The sequence below is a fragment of the Onthophagus taurus genome, chromosome 6, assembly GCF_036711975.1.
Source record: "Onthophagus taurus isolate NC chromosome 6, IU_Otau_3.0, whole genome shotgun sequence".
Classification (NCBI taxonomy): domain Eukaryota; kingdom Metazoa; phylum Arthropoda; class Insecta; order Coleoptera; family Scarabaeidae; genus Onthophagus; species Onthophagus taurus.
Genome location: NC_091971.1, coordinates 30,607,797 through 30,621,485, shown reverse-complemented (window position 1 = coordinate 30,621,485; position 13,689 = coordinate 30,607,797). Strand labels below are relative to the sequence as shown.

The 13,689-nt window shown below is 35.1% G+C and overlaps 1 protein-coding gene and 1 long non-coding RNA gene across 2 annotated transcripts; one reads left to right on the top strand and one right to left on the bottom strand.

Annotated features, from left to right (window-relative positions):
* Positions 1-252: 252 nt before the first annotated feature.
* On the bottom strand, positions 253-4,728 carry LOC139430191 (uncharacterized). Its single transcript, XM_071196856.1, has one exon. It carries the CDS (start codon positions 4,726-4,728, stop codon positions 253-255), a length of 4,476 nt encoding a protein of 1,491 aa, XP_071052957.1.
* Positions 4,729-4,805: 77 nt separating this feature from the next.
* On the top strand, positions 4,806-5,580 carry LOC139430050 (uncharacterized). The gene is made up of 2 exons (XR_011640619.1): positions 4,806-4,927; positions 5,390-5,580. It is a non-coding gene; the product is annotated as an uncharacterized lncRNA (long non-coding RNA).
* The last annotated feature ends 8,109 nt before the right edge of the window (positions 5,581-13,689 follow it).

The window sequence follows — 13,689 nt, the reverse complement described above, 5'->3', positions numbered from 1 at the left end:
ACATGCCATGACCGTTAACTCGCGTCTTCGCCATGACACCCGCTTCGTGTTGTGTGCAATGTGCACCGTTTTCAATACTACCAACCCAACAGTACTCAAAACTTAAAAATATTAATGTTACTAACTCAACATACCGCCGCCGTTGAAAGTACTAACTTTCAAGATAAAAATAGGTAAGTATAACGAAAATCTAAATATTACATGTTATAGTTTTTTAGGTACTTCAACGTCTATAGGAAGAACGCACACCTTTTAAACAGCCCGCTTCACAACACCACTGGTTGTTTTTACACTAATAACTCGCACAATATTATCACTGCCAGGATGAACTTCAAGAATTCTTCCCAGTCGCCATTTCAACGGTGGAGTGTTGTCTTCCTTGAGTAATATTAGCTGTCCAATCTTAACGTTTTCTCCAACAGCTTGAGACCATCTGCCTCTTTGTTGTAGGATGTTGATGTATTCCATAGACCATCTTCGCCAGAAATGTTGATACATTTGTTGAAGTTTGTTGAATTGATTCAGTCTGTTGAAGGGGATATCCATAACGTCTCGCTGAGGAATCGTATTAAGAGGTTCTCCAATGAGAAAATGTCCCGGGGTAAGAGCCAAGAAATCATCAGGATGTGTGGATAAAGGAGTAAGTGGTCTAGAATTTAGTATTGCTTCGATTTGAGTAAAAATTGTTGTTAACTCTTCAAAGGTTAAAACGTTACAGCCAATAATTCGTATAAAATGCGATTTAGCCGATTTGATAGCAGACTCCCATAAACCTCCAAAATGCGGAGAACGTGCCGGAATAAATTGCCAATCTATGTTATTTCTCAAGCAAAATCTTTCAAGTTTATCGTTGTTATAGTCGATTACTTTTTTCAACTCGTTGAGATAATTCTTAGCGCCAACGAAGTTAGTTGCATTATCCGTGTAAACTCGTTTACATAAACCTCGTCGAGATACGAATCTCTTGAATGCGTTTAAAAATGAATCGGTGCTTAGGTCTGATACCACCTCAATATGTACTGCTTTGGTTGCAAAACACACAAATAAACACACATATGATTTAATGATAGTTCTGTTTCTTAATTTCCCATCTTTGCTGTTGAATGGGCCAGCAAAATCTATACCCACTACATAAAATGGTCTTATAGCCGATGTGCGATCTCTAGGTAAATCACCCATCAAATAACTGGGACTTACTGGTTTAGTTCTAAAACATACAATACATCTCCCAATCACCCCCTTCACGACAGTTAAACCGCCAACAGGCCAAAATCTTTGTCTGATGCAAGATAAAAGTCCCTGTGGGCCAAGGTGCAAATTTCTCAAATGTTCCTCACGTATAATTAAATTAGTCAAAGGATGTCCTTTAGCCAATATGATTGGATGTTTGATGTCGTAGTCATATTCTGAATTACGCAATCTACCACCAACTCTTAACAATCCATCTTCGTACATTGGATTCAAAGACAATAATTTACTACTTTTAGGCAAATTCTTTTTAGCCATCAATAAATCAATCTCAGTTTTGAATTCCTGTCTTTGCATGACTTTCAAAAGTCGCATAAACGCGCTTTCTAACTCTAGTGTAGTTAATTTTGCCTTTATTTTATTTTCATTAGGTTCTCTCAAATTATTGTAGAAGCGCATGCAATACGCAACAACTCTTTTTAATTTATTTAATGATGAATATTTATCAAAAATGTCGCATGTAATTGTACAATGGAAAGTTAGTTTATTTTTTTTCTTTTCTGGTAACTCCTTAGGAAAGTTCATGTCAATATCAGGATAAGTTTTACTCTTTAACCATTTCGGCCCCTCCCACCAAAGGTTAGACTTTATTAATTGAGAAGTCTCGATACCTCTAGAAATCAAATCTGCAGGGTTCTCTGCACTGGTTACGTGCTTCCATTGTGCATGTGCTGTTAGTTCTTGTATTTGCGATACGCGGTTTGCAACAAATGTTTGCCATCTCGAAGGATCCGCATGTATCCAAGCAAGCGCTATGGTGGAATCAGTCCAGAGATAAACCTTAGTAATTTCTGTGTTTAATGAATCAAGCACTTTTTTCACTAGTTCTGCCAACAATAAACAACCATTGAGTTCCAATCTCGGCAATGAAATTTTCCGTAAAGGTGCTACTCTCGATTTGGCGCACAATAAACGAATCTTTGTTTTAGTTTGGTTTATGGTTTTAATGTAAATACATGCTCCGTAAGCCATTTCAGAAGCATCGCTGAAACCATGCATTTCTACCATTGCAAAATCTGTTAGCAAAATGTGTCGATCAATTTGTAGTTTTGCCAAATATTGCATTTCCTCATAAAGCCTCTTGAATGATGTGTAAAGTTCGATAGGTACAGCTTCATCCCACGTGATTCCCAGCTGCCACAAACGCTGTAAAACTACCTTTGCTTTGATCGTAGAAGGAGATACAATACCAAGTGGGTCAAATATCTGAGCAATAATTGACAGAATAATACGTTTCGTTAATTTCCCATATTCAACTATAGGTTTAATTGAATACTTAAGTGTATCGTCTTGTGAGCACCATAAAATTCCCAGCGTTTTTACATCCTTAGAGTCACCTATTAGATAATCCACGCTTGTTTCATCGCTTCCTTGCAGAATTTCTTGTGAATTCGAATTCCATTTCCGCAATTCAAATCCGCAACCATTTAAGATCTCACTTAAGTCATTTTTTAATTTCAATGCTTCTTCCAAAGTCTTTGAACCTGTAATAAGGTCATCAACATAGAAATCGTCGATTATAACTTTAGCTATGTTAGGATGTTTATTTTGAATATTTATGCCAACTTGATGCAGACTGCGAATTGCCAAAAATGATGCTGATGCGGTGCCGTACGTTACCGTGTTTAATTGAAAATGCTCCAAATCATGTTCAGGACTTTGTCGCCATACAATACGTTGTAAATTTCTCTGACTAGGTATGATGTTTACCTGTCTATACATCTTTGCAATGTCACCGGTTAATACGTAATTATGTTCTCTAAACCTACAGAGAATGGAAAATAATTCCTGTTGTATCGTAGGTCCAATCATTAGAGTATCATTCAGCGAAATGCCAGTACTTGTTTTTGTCGAAGCGTCAAATACTACTCTGAGCCTCGTAGTGCTGCTTGTATCTTTAATTACTGCGTGATGAGGTAAATAATACGCATATGTATCGTCGCGATTTACTCTTGTCATGTGTCCTAATTCTTGATATTCACTCATGAATTCAGAGTATTGTTTCCATAATTCTTGATTCTTGAATAACTTTCGTTCCAAATTTACAAATCTTGCTTCAGCAGTTTCAAACGATGTTCCTAATTCGCTAATATTATCTTTCGTTGGCAGTTGTACCACAAAATGTCCATTGTTGTCCCTTGTGGTCGTCTGTTGATACAGATTCTCACAATATTTTTCCTCCGCAGAAAAAACCATTTGTGCCGTACACTCTTCAACCTTCCAAAATTTTTCCAAGGCCCTTTGAATCTCGCTGTTATTTATACATACGTTGCTGCGCACCTTTTGTCTTAAATTTGTACTCATAGGCCCGGATACGATCCATCCCAGTGTTGATTTCTGTAGAACAGGTAAACCAATTCCGAGTTTAATTTGACCCATAGACAACAATTCAGCGAATAAGCCAGCGCCTATTAAAATATCTATTTCTCCTGGTTGATGGAATTTCGGATCAGCTAACCTAATGTGTCGCGGTATTTCTAATTCTTTGATGTTTAGTGGAACATTTGGCAAGTTATCAGTTATATCTCTTATAACCAAAAATGATAAATCAATGGTGTATGAGTTATATATAGACTTAATCTTGGAATTCGTTCCATACTTAACATTAAGGTTGCATTGACTAATACCTGTTACCGGTACGTTTAAATTGTAAGTATGTAATTGCAGTTTTTCTACAAGCTTCATTGTCATAAAATTCGACTGCGAGCCAGAATCTAAAAGTGCCCTAGCCTCACACCATTTTCCAGTCGCATCTTTGATGTGAACCTGCGCGGTTGCTAAAATTATCGAAGTATTCTCCAATGCTTTCATGGTATGTGCGGTTGTAACACGTTTTTCAGTTGTGTGTGTATTTGTTTGTGTATCATAATGCAAAAGCGTGTTATGTTTTTGCTTACAAGCCTTACATGTGGACAAAGATTTGCAATCCATCGAGAAATGTCCCGAACGAAGGCAATTTAAGCAAAGCCTGAGTTTTTTAACTTCCTCAACTCTTTTGCTTGTAGTTAATGCTTTGAATTTATTACAACCGTAAATGAAATGATCGCCCGATTCACAAAAAACGCATGTTTTGTTGTTCGTAGCTAAATTTGTAATAGTACGCTCATTCTTCTTTTGTCCTATATGTTTATTCGTTTTATTATTACCTTCTATGGTTTCCAGAATACTGCATCTATTTGTAAGAAAATCTATCATACTTTTTATGTTTGGTACATCATTATTAAATGTCTGCCCCGCGTGCTCCTCCCATTTCATTTTAGAAGCGTCATCCAATTTCTTAAAAATCAAATGTGTAAGCAACGTGCTCCAGTGCTCTACTGGTTCACCTAAGGCCTTTAAAGAACGAGTGTGCCTGTTATAACTATCAATTAAACGTCTTAAGTTTTGATGAGCTTCTTTTGTAACCATCGGTAATTCAAACAAAGCCTTAACGTGTGTTTTTACTATAACCGCCTTATTTTCGTATCTTTGACGCAACATATCCCAAGCAATTTTGTAATTTTCCTTTGTGATTTCAAGAGATTGAATGATATTCGCTGCTTCACCTATTAAGCAACTAAATAAATAATGAAATTTATTGATGTCATCTACATAGTTGTCATTGTCAACGAGCGATTTAAAAGTATCGTGAAAATATATCCATTGATCATAATCTCCGTAAAATTTAGGCAAATCCAACGTAGGAAGTTTAACATTTTTATGAAAATAACCGTCGCTCGGTGCATAAGCCGTCGCAGCCCCCGCCGAACCGGTCGTTTCATCGTTTATAGCGCTTTTACATACGGTGTCATTATCTCGCTCTTGAATAAATGTTGTCGCCTCTGCTATTAATTCATAATATTTTGTTTCAAATATTTCGTATTCGTCATTATACTCGTCGTCTTTGTTTAGTAAATCGATCGCGTTTTGTATTTTGTTAAACTCATGCAAAATCTCTTTAATGTTTTGTAATCTGATTTTCAATTCGTTTAATTTTTCCGTTGTAATTTTTTCGAGAAACGTCCCGAAACGCGTTAATTGTGCCTTGAGCAGTTTCTTTTTTGCCAACAGAGGTTTGAGTTCCTCCATTTTGTGAAGCAATACTCACGAAAAAGGATAAAAATAAAAAAGGACTTAGTTTACGTTTTGTGTTTTCTTTCAGGAACCCACCAGTGACCGCCGCCGATGAGTTGACCTCGTGTCGTTGTCGAAGAGAAGAACCAAGTTCCGATCGCCGGACCCCAGCCAAGATGATGCAATTCACGAATTTTTTTTTTATTTTTAATGTCTTCACTGTTACTAATCCATGCTCGAAGGACCAATGTTTTTGGGGAATAAATCCACTTTTTAGTTTCTGCTGTATTTTAATATATTCAAGTATAAACGATTAAATCTTTACATGCCATGACCGTTAACTCGCGTCTTCGCCATGACACCCGCTTCGTGTTGTGTGCAATGTGCACCGTTTTCAATACTACCAACCCAACAGTACTCAAAACTTAAAAATATTAATGTTACTAACTCAACAAACACAGTGAAAATGGCAAAAAATTAAATTTTGCACGATTGTCGTAAATTAACGATATCTCCGGTAAAATACATTCGACCATGGTGTCCAATGCTTCGAAATTTGGAAAATTAAATGTTCTATAGGATAGAATAGCTAACTTTTTTGTTCATATATAATTCTTTTTCGTTACGGTGCGATTAAGTGATAAAAAATGGGAAAAATGCCAAAAAATTTGATTTTTTTGAGTTGTTTTAGGCTGCAGCAACATAACGGAGAGTCCGATTTATGCCATCAATACCTCAAAATGTTCATCTGGATCTCTACTTTCATGTCTACATAGCTACAGAAGGACACTATGCAAAATAAAAAATATACTGAACATGAACCGTTACTATGTTTTTTAATTTACGATTTTCCACATTTTTGGGTATATCTCGAAAACTGGACGTGATGGAGAAAAACTAAAGACAGTTTCAGAATCAGCACAAAAAAAATATCGTAGTCTTCGAGGGAAAGATTGATTAAAATTATTAAACCGCTGAAACAATGATGTTCTATATTTAGGTGGTATGATTGTAAGACAAAACTTGGTTGGATATCTTCCGTCATTTGACGTAAATGTAATTTTGTCATAGAGGTATCGTGGGATCCGTGTCGTGATTATTTTGTGAAACAATAACAAAGTAAGCAGTTCACGTCTAGAATTCATTTTTAACCAGTTCACGCCCTTTAGCCTGTGCGATACTCGGTCGCAAATCGGTGCCATATAATTAAATTGTGACAAGACGTAAGTATCATATAATTGTTTTTTGATATTATATGACAAATAAGCTCTATGAGAATATAATTGCCTAAGATAGAAATAAGCTCTCTTTATATAATCATTAATCTTCCCACGATATCTGAAGCTATTATCAAGTGTTAGACCCACGCACTTCACATTATCCACACGCTGCAAAGGTATATTTCCCAATTTTAGATCAATATTAACCTAAACACTCTCTACAGAACTCCCAAAGCATATCCACATATTTTTTCACAGGGTTAATCTTCAATTGATGGAAATTAGCAATCTTATGGATAATTTGTAAATCTCTATTTAAATTTGTCTCCACATCATGACTCTCGCCACGACGAAATGATTGGTATATTTGAATATCATCAACATACATATTAATATTAGAAGAGGACAAGTTGGCAGCGAAACTAGAAGTATAGAGTGATAAGAGAAGCGGTCCCAGGACGGAACCCTGGGCAACACCTGAACCAACAATAACTTCTTCCGATTCCCGATCACCAACTCTTACCTTTTGTGTTCTACCTGTTAAGTAGTTTTGTATTAGTGCCACAGCACCACGACCCAGTCCCAACAACTCCATTATACGACAGTGCAATATATGACCAATGGTGTCAAATGCCTAAAACATCATCAGTGAGTCTTAGCATAGCTGTAGTGCAACTATGATCAGCACGAAAACCAGATTGCTGAACTGGTAATAAGTTGTTCTGTTCAATAATAAGGAATTCATTGATTTTTCATTACTTTTTCCAAGATTTTAGACATAGTTGACAAAATACTGATCGGACGCAAGTCCCCATCATCAATTGGATTCTTTTTCTTTGGTAACGGAAGCACAATAGCCCGTTTCCATTGATCAGGAAAAATATTTTCAACTAAACAAGAATTTAATCTTGTTTAAACTTGTTCTAACAAGAATCCTATTGAAGAAGAGCTTATCACTGAAACAACTTCCATAACCTCAGACGTGGTAACCGTACGAATTGAGAATACATTGGAAGTGAAAGCTGCAAACTCTTTATAGCAATCATCAGTCTTGCTCAACGTAATATTGTCAAGGATATCTTGACCGCTATGAACAAAAAAACGATTTATGCCATCAGGATTCTGCAACTGTATGGGTAATTGACCGTTATTATGAGTCATAGAATTAATTTGCAAATGTTTCAAACCAAGAAATGTATTTGAAATAAGCTCTCTTTTCATTTTACTAACGCTATTTAGTAGTAAAGTTTCGCAAGTCCTTGTAATAGTTCCAATGTGAGGCATTGCCTGTCCTTCTGAATTTTGACTTTGCTCTATCTCTTAGGCGCATCATAAAGTTAATATTATCCGTTAGCCAAGGACTACTAAGCTTTGTAAACTTGCATAAACGTCAAAAATATTAATTATTTGTTGAGTAAAAAAGCAAACTTTGTCATTTATATCCTGCATACAAAATATGTTTTTGAAGGCTATATTACTTAAGTCAGATTTGAACGATAATTGATCAATATACATTAGTGATCTGACCAGTTTATATGCAGGCTCTGTCATTGGGTTGCTCAGCTTACAGTCACAGTACACTACATCGTGATCAGAAAAACCACAAGGCAAACGTAAAAATAAGATTTCAAAGTGTGGGCGTATTCATTGTGACTCTGGTAGGAACATTAATCAGCTGAAAGCCACCCAAAGAGTCAAAAAAAGACAAAATATAATCTGTATCTTTACTCTGAGAATTTAGCAGATCAATATTAAAATCTCCACAGCACAATATTCTGTCTGTCGACATCAACATGCCTGACAATTTTCCAATTCATTCAAGAAATTTTTATAATGCTCAGAAGGGGGTTTATACGCACAACCCAGGCATATAATAATAGAACGTCTCTTACTCTAAATTTAACCTAGTTGATTTATTTGTATTGCTTATTTTATCCAAATCAGCGGCACTTTTTATTTGGAGAATTGACCTACCGTCTCTGCTCCAAGCCTTCCTTCTCCCCACGATTTTACCCGCTGGCTTGAGTAAGGCATATTTTACTTGAGTTAAATCATCTTCTACAACAATTTTTGTACCTTTAAGATTTTTTCATGCTTTACACACTAAGCCCCGAGATTTGTAACTCACAAACTTGACGATTATTGCTCGCGGATTTTTGTTTTTGTTGTTAAACGATTCCACTCGATCACAACGTTCAATTTGATCAGCGGTAACAGCAACCCCAAGTTTATCACTAAACATCGATATTATTTCAGATGCAACATCTTGCTGTTTAGCTTCGTGTACCCCGAAAACACGTACACTGTTTCGCGGAGTATACTGCTCCAAGTCATCTTGTTTTTCCAAAATCAACTTGTTATATGAGCTATATGAGTAGAGTGCGATTATAAAAATCGTAACAAGTTATGGACTCTAAAATACACTATAACAAGATTCGAGAAAAAAAATGTACTTCAATATCCAGCAAGATCCGAGTTATGAATTAAAAAGCTACAATCGTTAAAATCTTCATAAAATATTCAAATGTATGTATATTGTGCCAACAAATCATCCATACAAAGAGGGATTCTATTTAAAAAAATGTTACGGCCCCTGCACACGACGGTTTTTTCGCGCGCCGTTGACGCGAGTTAAACGCAACAAAAACGCGCTGCAAATAGCAAGTTACGCAGATAGGGACGCAAACAATGTGTTTCTTTTAAATTTTACAGAGCTGTTGATGCACGTTCCTCTTAACGAACGTCGACTGTTTTGTGTTTTTAATAAAAATAACATCAGTTAAACAATTTACAACACTAGTTTACTTATAACTTGGCGTCACACAGAGTTACCAACTTAAAAACTATTACATTCAACACCCTCTCTCAAATTACAATATCTTTTTTTTTGTTAACAAAGATTTAATACAACACGAAAATTGTTAAATTTATCTGTACAAAGTGATTTTGTCAAAATACTTGAACTTGTTTATTTGCAATAACGTCCTTAATAAAATGCCATTTAATATCGATGTGATTTGATCTTCTTGTATTTTCATGATTCTTAATCATGGTCACTTTGATTGTCCATACAATACCATCTTTGTTTCCGAAGTCTTTAGCCAGCCCACTTATATACAGAATTTCCGTACAACATATTCCAGCTGCTACGTATTCAGATTCGGCTGTTGATAATGCAAGCTTTGTTATTTCTTTGACCATGATACCAAATTTCCATGGTAGTATATTGCCATACCACTTACGATCAGTTGAATCCTTTCCCCAATCAGAATCAGAGTATGCTTCGATTTTTCTGTTCAAATCATGTCTTCTATATGTTAAACAGAGACTCTTCGTATTTTTGACATATTTTAACGTTCTCTTTGCTACCTTCCATGTACTCATGGTTAGTCTATCCAAAAATCTTCTTAAAAAGGATGTTGCAAATGATATATCTTGTCTAAATATTGTTGTCAAATAATTCAAACATTCAATTAATTCCCTGTATGGAACGTTTATTATATTGTTGTTCTTGTTGACTTGATATCCAACTTCCATAGGAGCCTTATTTAATTTATGTTCCATGTTGAATTTCTTTGCAATTTTATCTATAAGTCTTTATTGGAGAATTTTATTTTTGCCTCCCTCAAATATTTAGTATTAAATTCTTTAGTTAAGTTCTCGTAGATTGTTGTTCTAAGGCTTTTTTCTTCTCCAGTGATAATGATATCATCGACGAAAACTACCATCCATACATTCTTTTCAAATTGTTCCTTTGTGTGAACTTATTAAATGTATCGTTCCAACATTTTGGTGATTCTCGTAAATCTTAAATTGCTCTATTTAATTTCTATGCATAATTCCTATTTGAATCCTTCTGGTATTTTCAAACAAATTTCTGAATTCAGATAACCGTTTAGAAAGACACTTGGTATATCAAGTTGATGTACTTTGTATTATCGACAACATTTTCCTGATAGCCTTTTGCTACTAATCTCGCCTTCTTTACACCATCGTGTTTTATTTTAAATACCCATCTTGTATCAATTAATTTTGTATCATCAGGTTTTCTTATTATTGAGATGTATTAAATTTCATTCAATGAATTTAATTCGTTTTCTACGGGGTGATTCTCAACCTATACGCATAAACTTGGGGATTTATTCCTCTTGACAAATAATGAGAAAAAAATTGTAGTAAAAGATTTTTAGTTTCATAGATATCCGATATATGCGGCGATATCTAGATAAGGTGCTTCCCGGAAGATGGTCAGGTCGAGGTAGTCCATTGGCCTCGCCATCTCGATCGCCAACCTCAATCCTCTTGATTTTTATTTTTGGGGTTACTTAAAAAGTTTAGTGTACGTCACCAAAGTCACTACTGAGCAAGGATTGCAAAATCAGATACAAACTGCTGCCGAGACAATCCGCCAACACCCTTAGGTTTAGGCATCGCTATCATATCATCTCCAAAGGGTACAGTTTTTGCTTCCATAAATCATCTTACACAGCAACACCAAACTATCTCATCTGTTTAGAACTGATCCCACCATACTTATTTCATCTTCTGCAAAAAAATGTTTACATACATTTAAGTGTGTCGTTTGCTCACGTCCTTCTGATTGCAAGAGTAGCCTACACAAATGATGTATGGCAACATTTAGTAACGAGATGAAGAATGACATGTACGGATCACACAGTGTTGAGAAAATTGTTGAAAGAATCAAAAAGAAGATCAGATAGACTCCGGCGAAAAAAACGTCAGGCAGCCTTCCTCTGTTTCATTTATCTAACCAAAACGTTCGACAAAGTAAGGATAAAAGAATTAGAACAGGGCAAACACAACAAATGTAAACTGTGGTTACACTATGAATGATTACAAAATCAAGATTGAGTGCTATGCAGATGATGTCGTCCTCTTGATGATGGCATACAGTATTTAACACAGGCATTTAACATTGCAACGGAAAAAGTGAATACTGAGGAAGTTCATACTGAGCAAGCAAACTGCTGCCGAGACAATACGCCAACACCCTGGTTTAAGCCGCGCTCATCGATTCAGCGAGCCCAATTTTGTATAGAAAATATTGGAAACAACTTGGAACACTTGCTTTGATTTCATTTTAAAATCTTATAGGTATGTATTCTTGATTTGAAAGTAAATTTCATGGAAGTCTAGGAAACTAAAAAATTGCTACAATTTTCTTCACCTTTTGCTTATTATTTGTCATGAGGAATAAATCCCCAAGATTATGCGTATAGGTTGAGAATCACCCTGTATAGCTAACTTAGCCGTTATCTTCTATTGCTTCATTGCATGTTTGTTAATCATCTAAATATTTTGGCTTCTTCAACATTCTTCCTGATCTCGTTTGTTGCGCTTCTTCCCCTTGTATTTGATCTATCTTTTCGTTATCTTTCTCTTCTTCATTTGTGTCTAGTTCAATTTCATGATTACTTTTCTTCTCTTCATTATTTTCTTCATCGTTTGTAACATTTTGAATACTTCTTTATTCATTACTTTTCGGTACATATTTAATATCATTTTCATTGAATGTGACATCTCTGGATATTATTATTTCATTATTCCTTGAATTCCACAGTCGGTAGCCAGCTCCAGAATATCCTATCAATCTTATTTCCAACGCTCTTTCTTCTTTTGGTAATCTCAATACCCAAGCTTTTGCTCCAAATACCTTTAACTTACTTAAATCGGGTCTACCGTAATGTTTCCTACCAGGTGTATCTCCATTTAACGCTTTAGTAGGTGATCTATTTATTTGATACACCGCACTTCTTACAGCTTTACCCCATAAATGCTCAGGTAATATTGTAACAATAAACATGCAAGGTACCTTGTCTAAAATAGTTCTGTTCATTTTCTCGGCAACAGAGTTTTGTTGTGGTGTATTGCTACAAGTATATTCCTGTATTATTGCATATTCCTTGTTCCTTGTTTTATGATATTCAGGAACAACGCATAGATACACAGGAAAACGTATAAAATAAAAACAGTATAATTACACAAAGTATAAAAGAATAAGTACATTGGACCGATTTATAACATTTTCAGAGTTATTTTTATCTACTTAACGTTTTACGCGAAAAATATATGTATGATTGTACCGGTAATAGGTATTGTGGAAAGTCTACGATGAAAACTCATACCAGAGGGATTATCGAGGTATGTCTCAGGACTTGTAGTTTTCCTGGTCATCTTACTTACTAAGCTGGAAAGGAGAGTTTTATCAAAACTATGATCAAACTACGGAAGGCATTGCCTATAGCAAAAGACAAACTTCCTGCAAGTGTGGGAAACATTATGTACGGCAAACTGGACGGAACTTCAAATACCGCATAAAAGAAAACGAAAGGGACATGAAATTAGGAAAACCAGAGCACTCAGCAGTCGCAGAACATTGCCACATGGACCGATACCAGAAAATAAATTTCGATACAAAAGTACTTACCAAAAGCAGGAACTACCACCAGAGGATGACCAGAGAAGCCATAGAAATTTATCGCCATAATAACAATATCAATAGAGAGGTTAGTATGAAGCTGAGCTGAACCTAAAAGACCTAAGAAATAAATTAATTTAATGTTGTGTAAGTCTTCTTTTTTCTAGGTTATATATAACCTGAAATATATGTAACACAAAATTCTGTACAATAATTTAGAATTAAATATCAAATTTTATAGGTTAATCCATCAAATATCTCAATTAATTTATGGTACATAACAGAGTGTGTCGAATGTCTGGAATATAGCCAGTTTTTTTAGTTTTAAATAAAAGTTTCTTTATTTGTTTTTTGTTTCATTACTATGACAAACAACATTCTTATTTTACATGGGATGCATATGTTTTTCTTGCATATTTTGATAGAGGATAAATGCCTCTACGCGATGAACATATCAAATCATATGGTTGTGTAAGAAAAGGTTGTATAAAGCGCACTCTACATGAATTTATATACTGTTCAATAATATTTACACGAATACACAGATTACACAAAACGTGGATCACAAAAACTAAAATTCTTTAAAAAATCTAAGTCGAAATATGGAAACTACAACAAATGTTCAAATTGGGCACCATTTGCATACAAATAATTTTGAAGACGACGCGACGTGTAAAGCTATTCACACTACTCAAAAGAATATCAACTGACTCACATAACTGATTAAGA

Excerpts from the sequence above, each read along its gene's own strand:
- LOC139430191 (XM_071196856.1), bottom strand. The coding sequence starts at position 4,728 with ATGTTGCGTCAAAGATACGAAAATAAGGCGGTTATAGTAAAAACACAC.